The following is a 24,847-nucleotide window of genomic DNA, read 5'->3' on the forward strand; positions in this document are numbered from 1 at the left end:
TTTCACGTACGGGAGCCCGGCGGGGACACCCACTCCGGTTTTACTCCCAAGTAGCGTTTTTCCTCTCTCACTCGGTCTGATTTTGTTTTTAATAATGAAGTAAGCAAAAACAAAAACTTTAAATGTTCGATCAAACCAGTGGGGAGGGTTACTGTGGGACTCAGAATCTGGACTGGTTTGTTTCAGATTGCCGAAGCCAACGAGTCAGAAATAAAGACGTGTGCCAAACTCCCGGAAGAGAAAACTGCACTGCCGACCTGTGACGGCCGACTCAGTGGGTTCTCTGAAAGAGTCACAAATCCACCAAAAACCCCAGTTTTGTGTTTGTTAATCCACTAATTGTTTCCTTTAATGACTCGATGCACCCTCTTGTGATGACAATGGGTAATACAAGAGCAAACACGTTGAAGCCAACTGATTAAACTTTTTGCGTTTGTTTGATGTCGCAGCAAAAAGTTTAAAAAGGAATCGTCCGACATGACAAATAGGCAGTTTTTTTCCCCCCTTTTCATTTGACAAAGACATAGTGTACCTTTAAAAGTTTGGTAAAACCAGAAGGGACAAAGTTATAGTGGGACTCTGGTTGATTCTTGGAGGTACATTCTTAAAATTCCTGAGCCTCTGTAACAACACACAAGATGGATTCCTAAAAGCACAAACGTCCTCACCTGCAACACCTTTAGCAAGGCGCAAAGAGTGAGAGTTTCGTCCGGTTTCCTGACTTTTTCAGAGTTTTGTCACCAAGTTTGCGTTTGTCAATCCATTAATCGTTTCTATTAATGACTCAATGCACCCTCTTGTGGTGAAAAGCGGGTAATGCAGGAGCAAGCAGATCGATTGACTTGGTGACTTTGCTTGGCGCCTCAGCAGGAGGTTACAAATCACCTCCAACACTTTAAAAAGGTGAAGCAGCGCCACCAGGGACAGTTTCCAGTTCAACTCGTACCCAGAATCTCCCCTCTCATTCCTGGGAAACTGGACGGAGGCGTTTCCGAGGAGTTTCGGATTCCTGCGGCGACGCGTAAAAGCGCACACGTGCCAAACGACCGTGCGCTCCTCACCTGTGATCATGTCCCGCTTGGCTTCATCCAGGTGACTGGATACCACGTCCCCCATGGTGGATCGCACTCCCCCCGCCTCGCCTCGCCGTCAGGAGCTTCAGGTGCTGTGGGACTGTGGAGAGGAGCAGCGGGAGCTTCGCCGGTCGGTCGGGGCAGCGCGGACGGGCGGTGCCAAGCGGAGAAGTGAGAGCAGAAGGTCCTGACTGTGGAGTGTTTGCTTCTGGGAGGAAACTCAGCCTCCTTCTTTTAAGTGGGAGGGGAACTGATGGAAGTAACCCCCTCCTTCCAGCCGCGGTGCGTTCAGGTGCTGTGAGGACACACCGCCGGCGCGAAAGTCCGTGAACGCATCACGCAACGCAAAATAAACACAAGATTGTCTTTCGCACCCTTATTAATGTCTTTAACAAACTTTAATAAACTGTATTGCGTCAAGAAAATCTCATGTCTTTTCTATGAATTTCCCATGGAAAAATAGAGGTTTATATAAAAATGCTGATCAAAGGTTTTTGGCGACAACTGATATTGTTATAGTTTATATAAAAACATCTGGATTATTTTGTCTTTGTGGGATTATGTAATGAAATATGATTCCAAATTTAAAAGATATTTCAGTAAATTAAATACCCTTATATGAAAGAAATGCATGTAACAGCTATTAGAAATATTTATGTAAAAAAAAAAAAAAAAAAAAAAAAAAAAATATATATATATATATATATATATATATATATATATATATATATATATATATATATAAATTGTCAAATGTATTTAGGAGGGGCGAAATGAAAAATATTAACAACAATAATAATAACTGGTATTATTATAAAACACAAAATCAGTGCCTGATCCTGACACTTGTTTTACATAACACAAACATTTTATTTAATTTCATGTAATATTTTTACACGTTTTGAAAAAAATACTCCTGTCTTAAGTTAAAATCACAGGAAAATCGTAGTTAGTTTCTTTTTTTAAAGTAAAATGGGGGGGGGGGGGGGTCTGCATTTAATCGTTTCAGCTCTTAAGAGAAATGAAGCTGAGGTTTCAGTCATCGTATTCAGTTTCACACATTCCTTAAATTCTACAAAAGCAGCTTAAGTTTGTGTTTTAAACCATCTCATCATGTTTTCTGTGTGGAGATGACTTAACATACTGGTAATCTGAGTACTTTCACTTTGACAAAAACAGACATGGATCAATGATTTATCTTTGAACTGTAGTTTTCTATGCTGTGTTCAGGTTTTACAGCGTTTTGCAGAAATCCAACGTGTAATTACAGACAGTTTGAAGCCTTATCATTATTTTTGTGTGGATTTTCGGTTTGTTTAACCTCTGTAATCATTCAAAAAAAAAAAAAACGAGAACAGTAATATTTGCAGTATTGTACTCAATACAGAATCTTAATTATTATTTCTTGATTAAGAAAACAAACGTTGTTTTGTAATGTCTTCCCTCTATAAATATTTCCTGGTGCTTTAATGGAAATATCTGGATCAAATTATATTTTAAAAAACAGAAAGAGACACAGTTGAGCAGTTTAATGATAATTTGAATTGAAAGCAAAAAAGCTCTTTAGTTGATTTAAGGTTTATTTGACCTCTGCTGCCCCCTGGTGGAAAGAAACGGCCACGACAGAAGTCGTTCAACAATACCAGACCTTGTATTAAAAAATGTAAAAGAAGTTAAAAGCTTTATACGGAAGCGTATTGCATTCGCATTAAAAAAATTTTTTTAAATCGACTCCTTTTTTCTGAATTTATGAGATAATTATCTAATAATTTTGGGATGATTATCTGAGAGTTCCTGACATGCGACGTAAATTTGGAGGGTTGATAGAAAAGAAGTGACACACACAGAATTCACTATATCACACTGCTGAGGACACGAAGAGCTTGTTTACTACGTCAGCAGTTTTGCGGTTCTTTTCTTTAATGAACTGCATCTGGGTGACACATGCGCGATATCGACACACATGAGGGACTGAATTCAATTCTTTCCAGTGGCGAGCTAAATTTAATTTAATTTTTTAAATGTTCCGATTTTCAGAGATTGTAAAATCTCAAGGTATTCTAATCATCTGTTATATTCTGAAAATCCTGGTTAAGAGAAAAATTGTCCTGAATCCAAGGCTTGTGATTTGAATGTAATTGTTCTGAAGTGTAGGTCCTCCTTTTATATAAACCTAAAGCAGCTTCATTAGAAAAAATAGAAAACTCTGAAGACAAACCTGAGGAGTAGTTCAGTGGACAGGCTGTTCTTCCTGAGGACTCTCAGGAGGTGACGTTGTGTCCAGGTGAGACCCGCAGAGATGAGGATTTGTTTTATTTTTAATAGCGTTCATGTAAACTGAACTGTGTAGATTAAATAGTCTTCACTGGAGATCGAAGTAGTTCAGAAAATTAATATGTGTTTTCAACAATATAAATTCATCCCTCTGCGCTCAAAAGTATGTACTCTGACTGAGTTGGGAAACGGTGCAATAGTTTTGAGATTTGCATGTTTTCCTGAAATAACATTTAATTAAATAATCTGATGTTATAATAATAATTGTTTAGTAGTTTAAAAATATCTACTTTAATCTCACATTTAATCAGATTTGATCTACCTGGAGATGTAAAACCCTCCGGAACGTCCACTAGGTCAGTTTCCGGTATGTATTTCTGAGCTTTTATTGTGAAATGCGGAACGAGCTCCTGCTTGATCCTCGCGAGCTTTGCGGGTTTTTATTCTTTTGCGGAGTCGCGCTCAGATTGCCGTGCGGAGGTGTTCGAGCAGTTCATTATGGCACCGCTCGGATTAAAAGCCATCGTGGGAGAAAGTAAGAAGAACTTTAATTTCTGATATTCATCCATTGATTACATCTTTATTTAATTCTGCTGACGCGGCGGTTTGAGGCGCGCGGCTGATCTGATGCTTATTCCAAAGACACGTAAAGTGACGCACTGCGATCTGGTTAATAAGCTTTTAAATGCTGCTTGAAGTGGTGACAGGAACCTTATGTGTTCTGTTGTTGGGTCTATTCCGTCGTGCGTAAAAGGCGCACAGACATTTGGAGACGTTCGGCTCATCCGGTGGCTCTTTCTCCACATTTATTCCAGTTTTTGATGATTAATATACATAAAGTAATTTTATGGCGTCCAACTGGATGTCTCTGTGGCTCTGGGTGTTGTTATTTGTGTGCGGAATGGGAGCATGGAGTCCTGGTTCCACGGTTGGTAAATCCTGCCCCGCTAATCTTTGTCTGCGCGGATTAAGCGCTTTGACATCATTCTGAGAGGAAGAGGAGAAGAGAAGATCCCATTCTGACACAAACCAAACCGGGCTTTGTCTCACACTCGCCTCCCTGGGCCACACTTTCTTATTTAACCGTTATTGTAATGGGCGCAGACGCGCTTTACGCAGAGCGCGCACAAACTTCAGCGACGGCTTCTGTTTTCAAAACATTTCTGAAACCGAGATTTTAATCTTGTGCCTTCTTTTTCTGGATTATCCTGGCTAATTTCATCCACAATTGGTCGATTGATCAATTCCATGAAACAGGAAGCACTAAAGCTCATTTTATTACAAATACTGAACACCGAATAAGTTACTTGAACATTTACACTCCATTACCACATCAGCTATTGACATTTTGTTTTTTATTAGAAATACCTGATATTTGGAATTAAATGTAGGAGATTAGACTCAAACTGGTGTTACTTCTGGGTAGAAGGTGAAGAACGTGATGATACTACCCAATGCGTATTCATTTCTACTATTTTAAATGCGATATGAAACCATAATGGAGAGTTTGACACACTTTGTTTCTTCCATGAATGAAAATGAAGATTATTCCAGCCACTATACATGTTTTTTAACACTTATTTCTAATAGATTTGTCATCCATTAATACATTTTTGGCTGCAGCTGTTGAGATGAGATTAGCTAGGACAAGACAAGACAAGATAAGATAAGACAAGACAAATCGTTATTGCACAGTCGCACCTTTTATAAAACAAAACACAACTAAGTTCGCCCCTCGTCCACAACTGGGCCAAAACAACAAAACAAGGATAAGGGACATAAAATTTTCAGATGAGCACAAGCTTTACACCAAATTCATCAGACCTGCCAAAATAAAAGATAGATACAATTATAAACACTATTAAAAAGGAATAAGAATAAAGATTATTTAAACAGTGTAGAAAATGTCAAGATAAGTCAAGTGCAGAGTAAAATGAAGTGACTCACCGTCGCACAGTGCAGAGAACAGTTATCGTAAATTCTAGTGGTGTGAATTGATTACTGCTAAAATGCTTTAAAGTTACAACTTTAAAAGCCACTTCACTAATGTATCAACTCATTAAATCATTTGGAGAATATTAATATGATATCAGTTGAAATATTGAATTCACTAATGGCAATTTTGGACGGCACGGTGTGGCAGTGGTTCGCGCTCTCACCTCACGGCGAGAAGGCCCGAGTATAAATACCCCTGTGTATCGAGATGTGTGCGTGTGTGTGTGTGTTTCCTCCCACAGTCTAAAAACATGAGGTCACTTGGTGACACTAAATTTGTAACTATAAAGTTGAACTTTGTCAAGGTTTTTGCATCATGTGACCGGTATGATAGGATTCCTAATTGTTGCTGAATAAGACCAGTTTACTCTAAATTTGCCTTAAAAACATACATAAACCCCGAAAAATATTACAAAATAAACTAAAATTTTCCTCAAACAAACGGATATTTTGCAGCTGGCAGCGTTTCGGTTTCGTTTTAAACATCTGAGGTTTTCCTTCATAATAACTAATCCATTACGTTCTGATTTAAATGTCAGAAGACACTATGTGAGTCAGATACTTCATTTAAAATGAAAAAGATTAATATGCAGATACATTCATCCAAACTCTGAAGAGATCCCACATCAACCCAGAGCTTCAGTAAGAATAATAAAATGCATAAAGTGAGGCCAGAGAACCTGGAGGAAGTAAGTCATTTTCTCCTGAACTGAAAAAGACTAAATAAATACATAAATAAAATGGTTATAAAACCCATTTTTGTTTATTAGTTTTGTGCATCTTCACACAATCTAAAGATCGGGAATGCTACAACCACTGTGTTGTGTTGTTGCTTGACGATCGTATTATAACGTTTGTTGTTGTTTCTGCAGAGGCGACCTTTAGTTCAGTCAGTCTGCAAACGCGTCACAAACTCACATTCACTCCTCCAGGACAGTTAGAGTCACTGATTCACCTCAAATGGACTTTTTGTGATGAACCTGGAGAACAGGTCGGAAGCTGGCAGCAGAATTGGCTCATCTAAATCGATGTCAGGTGTAATTCTGTGTGTGTCAAGGAATAAAGTTGAGAGGAAACTTTTATTCTGGAGTTTTTCAAGGTGACTTACGGTCAGGAGACATTTGACCAAGCAACTTATACCCAGGAGGCTTTTCGTCGGGGGACTTTCAGCCAATAGACCTTCAGCTGAGCAACTTTTAACCAGGAGATGTTTATTCGGGATACTTTCAAAGTTTTTATTAGTTGTCTTAAGGATTATAAACATACTGAAACGGACAAGTTTTGATGCTTAAACAGAACCAAACTACAGTTATCGGAATAGACATTTAAGAGTCAATGGAAAAGGCGGGCTGGGATCAATAAAAAAGAAATCACCCTAAAGCTAAGACTTCACATTTTCTCCTTTGGCTGTACTTACAGATGTAAATTTGCATAATCAACGTTGTTATTTAAGGCAAAACCATGATGATTTTCTCCACTCGGTTATAAATTTAACCAAACTGCAGGAGCACGAGCAGACAGAACTGGACTATTTTGGCTCCTTAGTTCAGGTTGGGAATTACTTCATGCTCCCAGAATAAAGAGAAACTATCAAACAGGTGGATGGACGGGTGTGAAGCAGAAGACACGTCCTCTTAATCCCACGGACTAATGGGATGAACTGACCCTTTCACCAAACAGCAGTAACTGTCGTTCCGGGCTCTTCTTCACAGCACAGCTGACACATTTAGGACACCTTCACTTAAATCTGATAACTGCAAACACGCAGCATGTGTGGGGTCCAACCGAGGATCTGAGCGTTAACCCGTCGTTTTTAGAGTTATCGTCAGAATTGGGTTCAGGTCACTGTTGGAACTAGAGAATGCATTATGTCAATAGATAGGCCCTACAAAGACAAGTACCACAAAAAGAAGTCCCACCAACAGGTTCAAAACAGCCCCACAGTGGGTGACAACTTGAAGGGTGGACGCGTGGTTCCATGACTGAGGTCTGGGTTGGGTTTGGTTCTGTACTAATATTAGACACTTTAGATGAGAAGATGCAGCATCACTCATTAACCAACCGTCAAGAGCAGTGGTAAAAACAACATGGACCCATTCTGAGCCATTAGAATACAAAAGATAAACTGAATACAAATGGAGCAGAGACTGACAGCTCACCTTTCTGAAGAAGGTTCCGCAAAAAGACGAGAGGTCAGAGCAGAACAATTCAAACCAGAGTGGGACGTACCAAAGGAGAAACAGATCTATTGACCTCAAGGAAAAGCATGGATGATGTGCAGTTATTATTATAGAAATGAAAAATTAGACCGATCATAGGTCTATAGAATCAGTCCCACCTTTGTGGATTCAGCAGATAGAATTGATCAACACCTTGGAAAGAAAATTCATCCAAATTCCTCCCCTCTGCCTCAACATTTGAACGCATCGGGATGAGTCTTATCTGCATTTGACACCCATTATAATTTGGACGACCTCTACATGTGACGGTAGTATTAGGGTTCCACTGTTACTGATGAAGTTTAGGGTTAATCAATGGAAAGAGGAACGTATTGAATCAATGGAAAGGCCTTACAAGGATAACGCTCCAGGCCTTGTGTGTGTATGTGTGTGTGTGTGTGTCTGATATGTCACGTCCGCTGACACAGAAACAGCTCAGAAATAGCGGTGGGGGTGGGGGTGGGGGTGGGGGTGGGGTGGGGTGGGGGTTGGTCCGGGGGAGGGTGTAAGAGGATTGGGGGCAGATTAGAGGGCGGTGATTGAGTAGGCGTGTCCATCCTATCACAGAGTGGCTTCTTCAGCACGGACCGCACGGGTGAAATAACCCCCGTCAGAGGGGTGATCGGCCGCGTCTCCTCACGTCTCAGGTGTCCCTCCGTCTTCAGGTCTCCACGTCTCACATCAGACCTGCTGCTGTGATGATGACGGGCGGCGTCAAAGCTCGGCGGTTTCCCTCCTGTCCACATACACAGAAGCTGTTTGTGAAAAAAGGATTTACACAATCAGAGTGACACGATACCGCGTGCTCGTGTCATTTCTTTTAACCACGGGCACAATGAAAGTCTTCTCCATGATCCAGCACCTCTGATTCAAATAAAACTGCTGCTATCAGCCTCCCGCAGAGTTTTTAACTGAAGGATAACCTTCGCTGTCGCTGAGTTACACTTTTAATAATTTAGACCGGTCGTCCATCACTCTGACATCGCTCTCATTTCTCCTCGTCATCGTTGATAAGCTGACTATTACAAATCACTGCTAATCTTGCACAAGCACGTTAACTTCACCTTGCTGTTAAAATAGATTAAATATAGGAGGCAAGAATATTCAAAAGCCTCTGAATGTTCTTGCCTCCTATATTTAATTGATCCATCTGTAAAGCGTGTTGAGTGGATGTGATAGACGGTCCATGACGGACGGCAGTTTGTTCAGTGACCCTCTGGCTTTCCTCTTGTCCTGAAAAACAAATTCAACGAGTTGGTGCTGGAGAATTCATGGAATTTCAACACATATAAGCTTTGTTTACAGTATTAGTATAGCATTGGTATTGCTATTGCTATTGTATCGGAACAGTAACTTATTGATTGGTATAGTATCGGCATGGGTGATACCAGCTTTGGTCTGACTCATATTGTATCAGTATCATATCGGTAAAGGATCGATATCGTAATGGTCTTGTATCTTTATCTTAATGGTATCCTTTCAATATCATACTGGTATCATATCGGCATCGTATCAGTATTTCAATACCTGCTTTGGTTTCACTCAGTATCGGTTCGGAAAGACAATCTGTGGTGTTGCACATCATTAACTTCATATTTTCCTAATGAAACCGTCCTATCCGTCCACTCTACTGCTGACATCAGGACGCACGTGCAACATTAACTAATGAAATGAGGAGGCTAAGCTGGTGCTCATGGGAAATGTAGTTCCTCAGAGTTAAACTGTGACAGGTTGTAAAAGTTTCCCACCATTTAAAAATACAAAAAGAGAATGAAAGAGAGAAAGTTTCCACTTGTTGTTGTGGTTCCTTCATGATGGAGTCAGAAGCAGCAGCAGGACAGAAATAATGATCTCATCCTCAAAGAGCAGCAGAAAAAGAACAAAAACTGAATATTTCCACATATTAGCTCCGCATGTTGATGTTTTTCTTCTTTTTTTGCAGAGATAATGATTGATGTCATCAAGAAGGCCCGAGAAAAAGGAAAATGGAAGGTAGAGTTCAGTTCCAGTGACTTCCTCCTGATGTTCTTTCTCCTGTTCCTCCTGATGTTCCTCCTGAGGTTCTTTCTTCCGTTCCTCCTCATGTTTATCCCGATTTTTCCTGCTGTTTGTCCCAATGTTCCTCTTGATGTTCCTTCTTATGTTCTTTCTCCTGTTCCTCCTGATGTTCTTTCTCCTGTTCCTCCTGTCGTTCTTTCTTCCGTTACTCCTCATGTTTCTCCCGATTTTTCCTGCTGTTTATCCCAATGTTCCTCCTGATGTTCCTCTTTGGTCGGCTGCAGGTGCTGGTGGTGGATAAGCTGAGCATGAGGATGATCTCCTCCTGCTGTAAGATGACAGACATCATGTCCGAGGGAATCACCAGTGAGTACAGACGCCATCCGGGTTATGTTGAAACAATGGAAATGTGTTTTTTCACTTCAGCTGAAATGATCCAGTGACAGTGATTATTTTTATTGCACCAGATACAACACAGTCACCTCAACTCACTTTTACAGAGAAAAAAAAAGAAAAAAAACTTTTCTCCATGAGCAAGCATTGAGCAAGGTGGAAATAAAAATGATCTTTAAACAGGAAGAAACCTTTGCAGAGAGACTAACTGCAGTAAAGGTCTCCCAGCAGTCTAAACCTATAGCAGCTTAACTAGACAATGAACCAGGATGTCCTGAACAACCCAAACATTGAAGGGTTTGTTTATTTGATGACTTGTTTTATTGTTTCCTGCACTGTACATGCAATTATGTAACCTGAGATATTTTTGCATCTTTATTCACACATGGCAGACATTGTTTGTTTGCAAAACAAAAACAAAGAATTTACACCCTTACATCTACACTGCAGAGGGTACTTACATAGACTTCATGAGACACAGGTGGACACAGTGGTGGTGATGGGGCAGCAGACGTATAGAAGGTGGGGACAAAAGTAGAGGCACAAAAATGGGAAAATATCTATCCATCCATCCATCCATTCATCCATCCATCCATCCTCGGGGGTCATGGCAGCAGTATAGACGATAATAAAGCCCAGACATCTCCGTCTCCCACAACTTTCTCCATCTTTTCTGGGGGGAACACAAGTCACTTCCAGACCAAACCAGAGATCTAGTCTCTCCAGAGAGTTCTGGGCCGACCTCGGGGCCTACTCCCAGTCAGACGTGCCCGAGATACTTCCACCTGGGGAAGGTGGTCCCCCTCTACCTGGACAGAGCATGCCACCCTATTCTGTGAGAAAACTGTGGGGTCTGATTTGGAGGTGCTGATTTGCCTCTCAACCACTTTCTCTCAGCAGTTCAGACTAAGTGGGTCACGATTAATGCGTTTCCAGGTCTGTGTGAAAACGTCATTAGAAATCAGCGTTGGTTGTCTTTGTCCATGCCTGTAGTAAATATGACCACATTATATGGGCACGTTGACACTAACAGCTACAAAAACTTGTCACACAACACGTGAACTGGACAAGATAACGTGAACACCAGAGTGTTAAACTGGACAATAACCAGAGTTAAAACCAAACTAGACGTACTAAACCCATGAGCAGGACACAGCGTACTCCCTGACTTCTGGTCTCATGAAGCTGATAGACGATATGTTTCCTTCAATCTGCAGTCGTAGAAGACATCAACAAGCGGCGCGAGCCTCTGCCCAGCATGGAGGCCATCTACCTGATCACACCTTCAGACGAGGTAAATGAAGCAGCTCCTCCAGCAAATTACAAACTGTATGTCTGGAGCCACTTGGGAGCTTCAACCTTTCCAGGACGCCCTTCGAAATGATTTTAACTTCTGTTTCAGTCTGTGGAGGGTCTGATAGACGACTTCAGAGACCCCCAGTCTCCAAGATATAGAGCAGCCCATGTCTTCTTCACCGACAGTGAGTAAATCCACTCTGCAGTACCTGCAATTACATGATGGAGACATCAGATTGTCCTGTTTACGCAGTAAGGTGTAAACCTAAGCTTTGATGTGGTAAAATGAAGCGTCATGTTATGTATTCCTTCATCTAAATGAAGGCTCACCTATAATAATCCAATCTTTCACAGAATGCGTCACATTTTTTTTTTTAATTCTTGTTAAATTTCACAAAATGTAACATTTCTAGCTTTTGTATGGTGACATAACATTTACCACCAACAGCTCAGTAAATTATCAGTAATAATGTGTTTTTTTGAAACTGTCTGCAGCCATCCCAGATACTTTATTTGGACTGTTGACCAAATCCCGCGCCTCCAAAGCCATGAAGGCCTTGACCGAGATCCACATCGCCTTCCTGCCCTATGAATCTCAGGTGAGACCGATTCGATTCGATTTGATTTGATTTGATTCCTATATTACCAAATTCAGAGAAAGAGACTTTTTGTTTTTCCAGTTGGGGTTAGGGGACAGAATTGGGGAAAAGACAGAGAGCTTGTTGGAAGGGATTTCACACTCAGGTTAAAGTTTGAAGGGTTACTCATAATCTACTCCATCAGAAATTATGGAAATGTAGAAACCTGCAGAGTGGTGTGTTGTCAGGATAATATTGTATTTTGTGTGCGAGTGCGTGCACGTGTGCACGTGTGTGTGCATACTTGTATTGTTGTCTTTCTGGAGACTTTGATCTGTAATCACAGTCTAACTTTATTCAGACCAAAATTAAGAGAAAGCTCATACAGAAGAGGCCTGTGACATTTCTAACTTTGCTTAAAAATGCTTGTTTGTCCATGTTCTCACTTCAGAGTGGTTTTTTTCAGATCAGTACCACCTTTAGAAAGACTGGTCCTCACATGGGAACATTTAAAACATGGTCCCCATAAACCAGATGAATCAGTGTGTGTGTGTGTGTGTGTGTGTGTGTGTGTGTGTGTGTGTGTGTGTGTGTGTGTGTGTGTGTGTGTGTGTGTGTGTGTGTGTGTGTGTGTGTGTGTGTGTGTGTGTGTAACCGTGAAGGCCATTGAGAGCAGGAACATCAATCAAATGAGCACTTTCAAGAGATACTGACTTGCAGTGTTATACGTAGCCACATAAAAGTGACAAAAACGGTTAATTTGCTCACAATTTTGATGCCGCATGTTCAACAGAATTCTGACACTTGTATTTTTCAACAGGTTAAGTGTGTCTGCATCATTTTCTGTGAGACGTGAGGTGGTGACAGTTGTGTTGAACAGAAGAATAAGGTTTTGTTCAGTGATGAATTATGAAGTCTCCGATGTCTCCATTTTTATTTTCAGTAAAGAGTGAATCAACTCAAATTCTTTCCACCAAATTAACTAGTAGCCTCCCTGTAACCCTGCATTTCTTTGGGGGGGGGGGGGGGGGGAGTGTTTCTCAAATATGTGCCCACAAACTAATACTATTTGTTGAACATATCATATTATATAATACAGGTTTTCCTTCCTGTTAGAGGACAAAAAACATTTAAGGACCTTAAGCTAACGTCGCTACCTGACAACGAGCTGATGGGCGTTTTGTGTCCGATCAGCTGAAGCCTTCAATCCTCTGTTGTTGTCCTGCAGTTTTAATCCCCCAAGGGAGGGAGGGAGGGAGGGAGGGAGGCAGCATGCAGCTCCTCCCCTCTCCACCTTCACAACATCCCTGTGTCTGATTGGCAGATGGATGCAGCCAATAGGAGCACAGTTAGGATGTGTGACAAGAGAAGAGCTCAGGGATTGTTTTCGTGTGATGGAGTCAGAAACAGATGGGTGGATGCGTTTCTGTGGGAAGGTTCAATTAGTGTCGACTTCCGATGGACAACATTTGTTCATTTATTAGTCTCCTTATCAACATATTAAAGCCCACGTTGAAATTGTCTCATGTTGCTGAATGTCTTTATTTATGTAAATATGAATCACTTAATTCAGTATTGAGAAAAAAAAAAAGTTTTTGATTGCTTCTGCTGGTCAGGCCCCGCCCCATTCCCCCATCAACCAATCACTGCAGTTTGGCTTTGTGGGTAGTATTACCACAAACAGCTTGCTCACAGTAACTAAGTGAAAGAAACATATAAGGACAAAAAGATGAAGATTTTATTTACAGTTAAGACATTAAGGCCTCCAAGACTTCATTTTATGAACCTGTTGATATGTCTTAGCATATAATTCCACAAGTCAAAGACAATGTCTTTTTTGTTTAAAATTTTCTGACTGCTATCAGGAGGGGGCCTTCACTTTGAAAGTGAAATTTCTTTTCATATACTTTTGATTCTAACTTCTGGTTTTGCACGATTGCTTCTCTCTTTGCTGTTAATAGGTCTTCTCCCTGGATAAAGTGGATGCCTTTCAGGACTTCTACAGCCCCTTCAAGGCTGACGTGAAGAACAACATGTTGGAGCGCTGCGCCGAGCAGATCGCCACCCTCTGTAACACGCTCAAGGAGTATCCGGGAGTTCGATACAGAGGGTGAGAACATGTCCTCGCAAACTGATTGAGACCGATCAAAAGGGGGATGAGAACATTTCCGTTGTTTGGTATATACTGATTTCATCTTTCGTTGGTGTGTGTGTGTCTGTGTGTGTGTGTGTGTGTGTGTGTGTGTGTGTGTGTGTGTGTGTGTGTGTGTGTGTGTGTGTGTGTGTGTGTGTGTGTGTGTGTGTGTGTGTGTGTGCTTCAGGGAGTACAAAGACTGCGCCGTACTTGCTCAGATGCTACAGGAGAAGCTGGACGCCTACAAAGCTGACGATCCCACCATGGGAGAGGTGAGCAAGTAAAGCCAGTTCTATTAAAAGTTTAGTTCATTTATTTCATTCATTGTAAAAAAAAATAATAAAAGAAAAAAGTAATTCAATATAATACATTACAGAACAAAAGTTTTCGAATTATTGCATGAGAAGGAGCAGATAGAAGATTAAATGGTATACCCTGCCCCTTTATCTCAATTAATCTTCCTCGTTGAAAATTAAAAGCGGGCTCGGCCCCTAATGATTATATAGTATGAGCAGCCGACATAGCCACTCTCACTTCTATCAGAGTTATATTTCTCAGAAAAAACCCAAGATTAAACAAAACAACCAAAAACTAAATAAATAAATGCATAAACACTTTTATTCTCCAACATCCTTTCTTTGTATTTCAGTAACAGCCTTGTTTCAATCACTCTTTAAAATCTACTTTGTGTTTTAGAATCTTTTGAGTGCTTATCTAGATTAACGTATAACTGGAGCCCTGGAACTAAAAATGCATCATTCCCTTACTTTGGTCCTAATTTTTTTTATTTTCCTTTTAAATGATAGTTACCTTCTCTTTGTAATTTGTCACAGATGAAAACATAAAATAAACCTCTGTGAAGCTTTAAATGTAATCTAGATTATGTGCAGGTCACGTAGCACATCGTTTGCTCGGCGTGAACATGAGTGGATCATGACCTCCATGTCCGCTGCGTTCCCTCGTTTCCCTCAGGGTCCGGACAAGAGTCGCACTCAGCTCCTCATTCTGGATCGTGGCTTTGACCCCATCTCACCTCTGCTGCACGAGCTCACCCTGCAGGCCATGGCCTACGACCTGCTGGGCGTCGAGAACGACGTCTACAAGTAAAAACACACTGGACTACTGATATATATTAAGATATGTGTCATTACTCTTAAGAAAAATCCACTCGCCGTTGACTGTCAGTGTTATAATACTAGTGTAATATAAAGAAAGTGTTATATTCATGAAACAGCATTAGTCACTGATAACTGAAGTTACTGAAGTTTCTATGAACTGTGAAGGTCTGTGTGACTCTGTCAGGTTTGAGACCAGCGGGATGGGAGAAACCAGAACGAAGGAGGTCTTACTGGACGAGGACGACGACCTGTGGCTGTCCCTGAGACACAAACACATCGCCGAGGTGTCCAAGTGAGTTCCTCCCACCTCTTCCTGCCCACGCACACCCTGCAAACGCAGAGAACGTCTTCAACTCATGACTGTCCCTTCTTCCGTCTGTGCAGCGCTGTGACTCGCTCCCTCAAAGACTTCTCCGCCAGCAAAAAGATGAACACGGGTGAAAAGGTAGAGGACCTTCGACACGTCTCTGCTTCGGTTCCAGGGTCTGTTATTCTGATTCTGTCCTTCACACAGTCATGATGAAGTGGAAGCAAAAACTAAATAAATAAATGCATAAACACTTTGCATTTGTCTGGTGAGACCAGACCCGTGTCTGGTCTCACAGTGATGGAGTTGATCCCAGACGGCTGTAGTTGGAGTCCCGGTGTTCTGCCGACAGGATGGGGATCGAGGGAAAGGCAATAAATGTAAATGCACTAGCTCTCCAATCCAGGAGAGGGCCATAAAGAGAAGACCAAAGTCTTACGACAGCATAGAAGCAAAGGAGAGGCCCATGGAAACAAGGCTTATGTCTTCATCCAATTAAAGATTGAAATTTTCTGACCTTTCCAAAGTAATACTCCAACAGTGACCACCGACTTTCTGCGGCGGTTTAAAATAACCTCAGAACTTAATTTAGATCCTTTTTCTAGCACTTGAAACATTACTCTGTTGGTTTGTAGTAAGTTCCTGTGATATTTCTCTGTACATGAAAAAAATTCCTAGGATAGTTCCTGGTACCTGAAAGACGCTCCTGCGATGGTCCCTAGTACATGGGGAAAAGTTCTTGTAGTTACTTGGGGAAAGTTCCTGAATCGGTCGTGGTACTTGAGGAAAGACATTTTGTCAATTCCTGTAATAATTCCATTTCTTGAGGAAAGACCATCTGATGGTTGCTGATACTTTGAGAGAATTCTTGTCATGGTTTTTGTACTTGAAGGAAAGCTCCTGTGAGTGTTCCTAGTACTAGGGAATATGCCATGTGATGGCTCCTGGTACATAGGGGAAGTTCCTATGATGATTCTCAGTACTTAGATAAGGTTACTAGGATGGTTGTTGGTACTTGGGGAATGTTCCTGAATGGTCCTTGGCACTTGAGACAAGTTCTTGTCATGGTTCATCATACTTTCAAAAGATTCCTGTAATGATTCTTGGTACTTCAAGACAGATCCTGTGATGGTTCCTGGTACATGGGGAAAGTTCCTGTGATTGTTCCTGGTGCTTGAATAAGGTTTCTGTGACAGTTGGTGGTACTTTGGAACCACTCAGGAATGTTCCCCGTCACCTGAGGTTACATGAAGAAAGATCCTGTGATGGTTCTTGGTACTTGGGGAAAGTTTCTGTGGTCAAAATGCCATTTCAGTGTCACCTGTTAACCTCAAATCCATGTTTTTGGACTGTGGGAGGAAAACAAGGAATCTCTACTCAGAAAATTCCCCAACCCTGGATTCTAAGTCTCACGGCTGTGCGACATTCATTTGCCCACTTTCCTGTTCGCTGTACTTCCGACACCAGTATTAGTGGAACCATTAAATATTGCATAAGTGTACCCAGGTTTCTTGTGAGGGATTTGCACCTTTCATGATGTCGTGACGTGTACTGTTCTTTCTTTCAGACCACCATGAAGGAGCTGTCACAGATGCTGAAGAAGATGCCTCAGTATCAGAAGGAGCTCAGCAAGGTAGAGCTGAAGTCTTATTGAACAAAAATGTTCATCCTGAACAGAACAAAGGTTCTTCACTGGGAAATCCAACAGGTTCTCACCAGGTTTCTGACTCTTTATATCGCCCGTTGCTCTGTACACTGGTGAAAGATCACACTGCTTCTCTCATGCAGATTTAAGATATATAGTGAAATAACACTCTTTCCACATCTTTATATCTCTAGAAAACCTGTGAATAAAATAAACAAACTTGCTGCTTTCTGACTTTACAGCTAAAATCAGCTGATGTTTCATGTTTAACAGTCGTGATTGTCGCTTCGATAAAGACTAAGAAGTGTTTTTAATAGATATAATTTGAAATAGAATACCTTTAACTCTCTTTTTTTACCATATAAAATCAGGATTACCTTCATTTATTATGCTTTCGTACAAAATATCAGTATTGTATTGGTATTACGTCAGTATGATATCTGCATCAACGGTACCATCTTTTACTTCTACTTTTAGTTCATGGGCCACATTTTGGTTTTTGAATGGTTTGGATCAGTAAAATAAGAGTGTAATAACTTGTAAATAAGAGTAATTATGATTGTTTTCCATTGTGTGAAGACGGATCAGTACTTTTATTTCAATATCTTTTCATGAAACACGAATAAGCAGGAAATTTAAACTTTGGTTGAAACATGTTGCTTTGAACAATTTGTTCTGGTGCAGACGACAGTGAAAAGTCCAAAATCCACATAATTCTATGTTCTCTTTGAATTTTGTTTCATTTGAACAACGTAACGTCCCTTGGTGCCTAATTAGAAAAATCTGAAAGAGACTAAAGAGACGTTCTCTTCTCTCTGAGCTCAGTACTCGACCCACCTCCACCTGGCGGAGGACTGTATGAACCGCTACCAGGGAACCGTGGACAAGCTGTGCCGTGTGGAACAGGTACTACACACAGACAATGGACAATAACGACGTTGTTTCCTCCAGAGTGTCATGACTCCCAGTCCAGATTCTCCTGGGAGTTGGTAGTTTTATAGTTAATAGTCACTGTAATAACAATCTAACTTGGTCGTCTGTCAATACAAATGTCCGCGTTCTCTATCTCTTAATGTTTATAGCGTTTTGTCCTCTGTTAAGGACTTTGTTCTTCAAAATGTTTCTGTGTAAACGTGAGACTGTTCAAAACGAAAATTCAAAAACAATGCGTTTTCACTTCACAAAGCATCGTTTAAAGGAGTGATTCACAACCAGTTGGGCCTGACCCCCACTAGGTGGCGCCAAAGACTCGTGGGGGGGGGGGTCATGAAGCCCTCTTGAGTTTAAGGGATATGAAATTTTTTTATGTCTTAAAAATAGGATTCAGCATTCATTTGATTCATGTCACAGAACTACAAGTGTAAGCGTTTGCATTAAAAGTAAATCATTTATTCAAAAGTATATATTTTTAAATAAAATGTTTGAATTAAACATTTTACAGTATTGCGAGGGTATGGCTTTGTTGAATGTGAACGTCCTGTCTCCGCTATACACTAAGATAAACTCGCAGGGGAAGCTGCAGGAGACAAATGGCAGAATGTCAGGTTAAAGAGAAAGATGAATTGTGAAAAATAAAAAGAATGCGCTAAAAGACTGTATGGCTTCATAGAAGCAATGGACACAATTAGAGCTGGGAATAAAAGTAGTGAATCACTGCTGCTTTAAAGAATTTTATAGTAACCCAACTACTCTGACTTTATGCTTCTATAACTCAAATAGTCCAAATAATATCAAAGAGATTAAGAAAATGAGAAAAAAAAAACCATTTACCGTGATGCATTTTCATTCATTTCTGTCTCTGTGTGGTTTGAAGGATCTGGCCATGGGAACGGACGCAGAGGGCGAGAAAATCAAGGACCCCATGAGACTCATCGTACCCATCCTGCTGGACGCCAACGTCAGCGTGAACGACAAGATTCGCATCATCTTGCTCTACATCTTCCTCAAGAACGGTCAGACTGTGGATACAGATATTCAATTACAGTCCATGTTGTGTTCCGTTCCTGCAACACAAATCCAGTTTTAACGATTTCAGTTTGCACGCTTTTACTGTGTTTATTTTACCATGCATGCTCCTGAGCATTTGTGTGTATTTGTGTGTGTGTGTGTGTGTGTGTGTGTGTGTGTGTGTGTGTGTGTGTGTGTGTGTGTGTGTGTGTGTGTGTGTGTGTGTGTGTGTGTGTGTGTGTGTGTGTGTGTGTGTGTGTGTGTGTGTGTGTGCTGCATGATGCATCAGGAGTGACTGAGGAGAACCTGTGTAAGCTCCTCCAGCATGCCAACATCCCACCTGAGGACAGTGACATCATTTCCAACATGGCCCACATGGGCGTTCCCATAATCTCAGAGGTGAGCTGTGATCACAACCAGGAAGTTCCTCAGAACCCACACAGGTGTCAACAAACAGAGGAGGAAGTCATTACTGTAAATGACTTAGAAACACAGCTGCAGTTGCTGAAGTTACTTCTGTTTACGGTGAAAACAGACGTAAACTGCCCCGTTTACAGGACAACAGCGCTTGTATTGTTGTGTGTGTGGCATACTTATCACATAGTTTTCAGTGTTTTTTGCTGTTTCGGTGGAAACGGACCTCATTTTCAAAACAATCCAGTGTAAACGAGAAACTTTTCTGAAACAGAAACACAAAAACGATGCGTTTTCACTTGAACCGTTGTCTTGTAATGAGGGCCAAATACTTTTTATATTGCAAGAACATCAAAAGCAATGCTTCTTTTTAATGAAACCATTTATCACTGTTAAATAAATCCGCACGATACTGCTCAACACCCAACTGGCCAAAAAAAGAAAGTGTTACTTTACCAAATAACTAGTTACTTTTTATTCGCAGTAACAAGAAAAGTTACTTCATTTCAACATCGAAGTTCCCATTACGCTTCCTAAAAGAAATCCTTGATAGTTAAAAACTACGCAGTCTGTTACGTGAAGTTACTCTGTAATGTGAAGTAACTCAAGTAATGGAAAACTCACTTCCTCACAGGTAACCGTCAAGAAAGCCAAGAAGCCCGACCGTAAGGAGCGGATCAGTGAGCAGACCTACCAGCTGTCCAGATGGACTCCGCTCGTCAAGGATCTCATCGAGGTACCTGCAGGCCGCGTAACGTAGCTACTTGCTAATAGGGTGGACCTCTGCGCATTCGGACACCTGATTATTCCCCACCATCACAACCAAACACTGACATGAATAATGGCCGTCAACCCAAATGACTGGTCCTTCATAGGCGCTAGTATAGCTAGCATGTTTGTAGCTAGCTGTGTTTGGAGTGTTACAGCATTGTCATATCGGTTTAACGATGGAGGAACGTTGGTGACTCTTCAGGTCCAAACCTTTTCACATGTACTTCACCAGGATGCCATCGAGGACAAACTTGACCCCAAGCTGTACCCGTACATTTCCCAGCGACAAGTATCGGCCAAAGCCAGCGCTCCCTCAAGGTGAGTAAAAGTGGCGCACGCTTCTTTCAGGTGGCCGAGTGGAGCCACGTTTGGAGTTTCAGTGTGATATACGGTCCTGTTTACATGACAACGTTTCAAGTAAAAACGCATCGTTTTAGTTTCAAGGAAGGTTTCACGTTTACACGGCAACATTTTGAAAACCATGTCCGTGTACACGGAAACGGCAGAAACGCTGAAAATGATGTAGTTAGTATGCTACGCCACGAGCTGCCGCTGGTGAAAATGTCCACTTTGGGGGGGCCATTCTCAAAAAGATGCATTCTCAGTGGCTCCGAGCACCGTTGTCGTGTAAACGGACGCCCAAGACGCTGCAAGATTTTTCCATTTACATTAAAAATTGTTGCTGTGTAAAACAGGGCCTAACCTTGTCCGCGGATGTTTACTGCTGTTCCTTGTCTAGTAGCAGTGCTCGCTACGGTAACTGGCACAAGAACCGGGGGCCCACGGAGATGAAGACGGGCCCCCGGATCATCGTGTTTGTCATCGGGGGCATGACGTACAGCGAGATCCGTTGCGTCTACGAGGTCACGCAGGCCAACGGGAAGTGGGAGGCACTGATCGGTGAGTTCAGCCTTAAAGGGCCAATCAATGAGTCTGATTCCTGTGGATGATGCGGATCCCCACGTTTTCATGTTGCATTATGGGAAGCGGAGCGCTCAGGATCGTTTGGGTTTAGCCGCCATTAGTCTTTTTCAAACCCGAAATGGGTGATTTTTGTGTGTTTCTGACCTGGTTGGTTTGAAACCTGGACCCTCGCTGAGCTCTGAGGGTTTTGTTCCCTGTAGGTTCCACACACATCCAAACCCCAACTAAGTACCTAAAGGAACTCCAGCACCCAGACTTCCTGGACCCCAACGCTGCAGCAGAGGGCAGCGAGGAGCCGCCTGCAGAGTGAAGAAAAGTAAAAACTCAGTGTTCCCCCATCGTGTTCACCAGCCCGCTGTTATTTCCCCCCCCCCTTCCCCCGCCGGCACTGTGAGGTTGCCCCTGTTTGTGGATGAACTGCCCCTGGTCTGATCCTGGTGTTGTTTTCACTTTGTTTGGTTTATTCTCCTGTCTATGAACTCCTTCCTCTTTATGTGGTAAATTTGTGGCTCCACTGTTTTAATGCCGTTCATGTTTTGTGGTCATATTACATCTTTTTTGTTTTCTTTGTTACTTTCTTTTGGCACATTTATGGTCTTTGTTTTGGTCACTGCAAGCAAGGGGTTAATTGATTGATCTTCTGACGCCTGGTGTCGCGAATTCGCAACCTCCTGCTTGCATTCAGACTGCAGCCAAAATACGTCATACATCCATCCATCACCGGTTTTAGCATCAGTTTTTTAAAGCAAAAACACAAATAATTATGTTTTATATAATTGTAAATAAATTCAGGCATTAAGGGATTAAAGGACCCATATTATGCAAAATGTACTTTTTAATTGTTTTCTAACAGTAATATGTGTCCCTATAGCCTGTGTATGAGGCCCTAGAAGAGAAGAAAATCTGTCATCTCCCTCACTTGGTTGCTCCACTTTTTAGCCGATGTGTGCTCATACAGGCGATTCAGAGGTTTTCCCTTCACAATGTCTTGCAGGGAAGTAACCACTCCCTCTGGTAGTGGAACTCACTCTGTCCCTCCCACACGTACATGAGGTCTGCCCTCTAAAGTTACCGGCAGACGCCATTTTTTCTCCTCGCAAACACTACCGTAAAACAGACCTAGCTCATTAGCATTTAAAGGTACAGACACAGAAACAGCCTGTTCTCAGTTGAGCTCACTAGAGGGACTTTTAAACTGACTGGAATTCAGAACAAAGGCTGGATTTTTGGGATATACACTTTGAATACGATGTTGGACCTCCGACACCTATTTAGAATTGTTTAAAATTTATTTAAAACTGTACGATATGGGACTTTTAAAGCGTGCAGTACAAACCTGATCGTCATCCTGTCGTGTCTTTTTCAGGATCGACTGAAATCTTCACCCCTTCTCGCCTTCTGAAGACCCTCAAAGACTTGGAGAAAGAAGAGCAGACCGGTTAAGAAGATCCTGTTGTCGCGCTCCCTCCTCCTCCTCCTTTCTCCTCGGACCCTCGTACAGCAGTAACACAAAGCTACCCCCCCCCCCCCACCACACCTCCACCCCCAGACTGTAGATGTTAATCTGAGTTAACCTGCATTTGTTTTTTTCTGTTGCATATTGTGTGATTGTATTAATCTGGATTTAAAAATGTGTGTGGAGTAGTTTGGCCGACTGGATAAGATTCAGGGACTCTGATGTCGACGCTTCACAGCTGAAATGAACAGAAATGCTTAATTTTTTCCCCCCTGGATTTCATCTGTGAATCTGTTGTAATCTCTCCACCTCCACCTCCACCTCCCCCTTCCTCTTGGTCTTTTCTTTCTTTGCAGCTCGTTTTCATGGTAGTGCCGTGCTGTATCGTAGCGACCGTGCCACACTTTGCAAATAATCACATTTACATGAAGTCTCTGACCTTGGAAAATGCCAACATCAAGTCACGCTGATGGTATTTTTAGCTGTAGCTGACGCAGTTGAAAGATAATTGTCGGCATCTGTTGGCTCGCTGTGTCGTCCCTCGTCTCGTAGCGACTTTAGCTTCCGGCCCCGTGTGTTTGTGGCGTTTCTGGTTCCATAGTGTAGCCAGTGATCCTCCGTGTTACGAAGAGAGATGTCAGTATTATCACAAGTCTGTGCTTTTATGTCCACATCCGTGAACACTACTTGCTGTGGGATGTGTGTTAAAGCTAATAAAGTGGCTTCCATTGAGCTCCTGGTCGGGTTTGCTTCTTGTTCTTGGTGAGTTGAGGAGTCACTTAAAGTCACTGCGACCTCTTACTGGAAGTATTCGGCGACGCGATTAACTGGATTAACCGATGGCGCCTAATGGAGAGCGAACAGTTAGAATATTGACATTTAATAAGATAGTATGCAGGCTGTGTCAGGGAAGAGTAATCACCCCACTGGAGCTGTGCACATCAGCAACAACGTTCAAGATTTGTATTGTCATATATACAGATAAATAGACATCCACACGACAATGAAAAGCTCACTATGCTGGTTCCCAAGCGATAATTTAATAAAAGATAAAAAAAAAAAAAAAAAAAAAAAAAAAGAAGGAACAGAGTATGTATGAATGAAATAAAATAAATAATGATAATGTACATTATAAAGACAGTCAGTAGTGCAAATATGTTTGGTTTTAATACGTGGAGTCGTCAACACGTTCAAGTGAAAACAGAAAAACTTTTTAGGGTTTTGGGATTCCGTTTACACGACAGCTGCTCAGAGCCCAACAGCACATTGGATTTATTACCACTGCCAGAGCTTTGGGTGAACGTCTTCATGCACAATGTTTTAGAAAGAAAAAAAAACGGTCTCAGAGCACAACTGTCATTCCTCCTGCTGCAGACTGAAGTCTTTATTTTTAGTACCTCTGTAATTTCACTGTTGGCTCCCATAGAAGGTCAGAACGGGTCATTTTCAAAGAGAGCTGAGTGGCCAGTAGGAGATGAGCTATTATCTCCAACATACACATCACAGGTTGTCATGGCAACACACCTCCATAATAACCTGATCGCCGTCATGCTGCTGAATACTCTGAAGTTACCTCTCTAGGGGCAGGTACTCATAGACTTTTTCTCTAGACAAATATAGACACTATAGTTTCTGCCTGATCTGGATCCTCATCCACTTCCTGCCGTGTGACAGTCTGCAGGTTTTCCCTGTATGCTGCAGTCTTTGTTTACCAGTGTGAAAAGCCCACAAGGCCACGAAAGCTGAAGAAAACCCTCACCAAGGTCGCAATGACCACAAAGGACGAGGCTGCTCAAGGCTTCACGAGGCTCCACGAGTCTGCTTGAGCCGCCACGAGTCTCCATCCTACACCATGAAGCTCCATGGAGCTCCAGGTGGTTCTGTGAGGCTCCACAAAGCACATCAGTTTATTATAGTGAGAAATTACTTGTAAAGGTCATCACAGCCTCAACATGCTTGATGCATCCATTATTTATTCATCCATCCATCCATCCATCCATGGCTCTATCGGGGGATTGAACCTCTAAACCTGCAGACTGGAAGATCTCCTCCTCTACCGCTTCAGTTTATTGGAATGGAAAAGAACTCATGTCACATGTACTTCCTGTCACTGCCTGATGGGGGCGCCTTTACCAAACTCCTGAGTGCAGCTGATGAAAGCGTGGGAAAGATGAGCTTCTTGGTGAAACATGTGAACTGTGACTGACAGAAACAGACTATTTTTAGCGATGTTTCTCGATGTTTCGATGAGTCCTGAGAACAAAGGGAACTCGGCTAAGCTGTCTGGATGTGGGAGACGTTGACG

General features: G+C 41.9%; 2 protein-coding genes across 5 annotated transcripts in view; one reads left to right on the forward strand and one right to left on the reverse strand.

Annotated features, from left to right (window-relative positions):
* Window positions 1–1,225, reverse strand: part of niban2b (niban apoptosis regulator 2b) — a 36,272-nt gene extending 35,047 nt beyond the window's left edge. Inside the window, exon 1 of the mRNA XM_080466706.1 lies at window positions 1,062–1,225. Within this exon, the coding sequence (XP_080322832.1) occupies window positions 1,062–1,116 (55 nt within the window). The 5' untranslated portion in view covers window positions 1,117–1,225. The remainder of the gene's footprint in view (window positions 1–1,061) is intronic.
* Window positions 1,226–3,740: 2,515 nt separating this feature from the next.
* stxbp1b (syntaxin binding protein 1b) lies at window positions 3,741–23,273 on the forward strand. 4 transcript variants are annotated; one of them, XM_080468230.1, is made up of 20 exons: window positions 3,741–3,882; window positions 9,504–9,553; window positions 9,844–9,925; window positions 11,170–11,246; window positions 11,355–11,433; window positions 11,744–11,847; window positions 13,788–13,936; window positions 14,148–14,232; window positions 14,933–15,063; window positions 15,263–15,370; window positions 15,463–15,523; window positions 16,953–17,018; window positions 17,856–17,936; window positions 18,844–18,982; window positions 19,267–19,376; window positions 20,026–20,127; window positions 20,395–20,480; window positions 20,902–21,062; window positions 21,287–21,402; window positions 22,453–23,273. In XM_080468230.1, the coding sequence occupies exons 1-19, from the start codon at window positions 3,846–3,848 to the stop codon at window positions 21,394–21,396; spliced, it is 1,818 nt and encodes a 605-aa protein (XP_080324356.1). In that variant the 5' UTR covers window positions 3,741–3,845; the 3' UTR covers window positions 21,397–21,402; window positions 22,453–23,273. The 4 variants fall into 4 exon arrangements, with proteins under 4 accessions (XP_080324356.1, XP_080324359.1, XP_080324358.1 ...); XM_080468231.1 differs by having other exon boundaries at window positions 3,804–3,882; window positions 20,905–21,062; XM_080468233.1 differs by lacking the exon at window positions 21,287–21,402 and having other exon boundaries at window positions 3,773–3,882; window positions 20,905–21,062.
* Window positions 23,274–24,847: the final 1,574 nt, after the last annotated feature.

Source organism: Lipophrys pholis, assembly GCF_963383615.2.
Source record: "Lipophrys pholis genome assembly, chromosome: 7".
Classification (NCBI taxonomy): Eukaryota; Metazoa; Chordata; class Actinopteri; order Blenniiformes; family Blenniidae; genus Lipophrys; species Lipophrys pholis.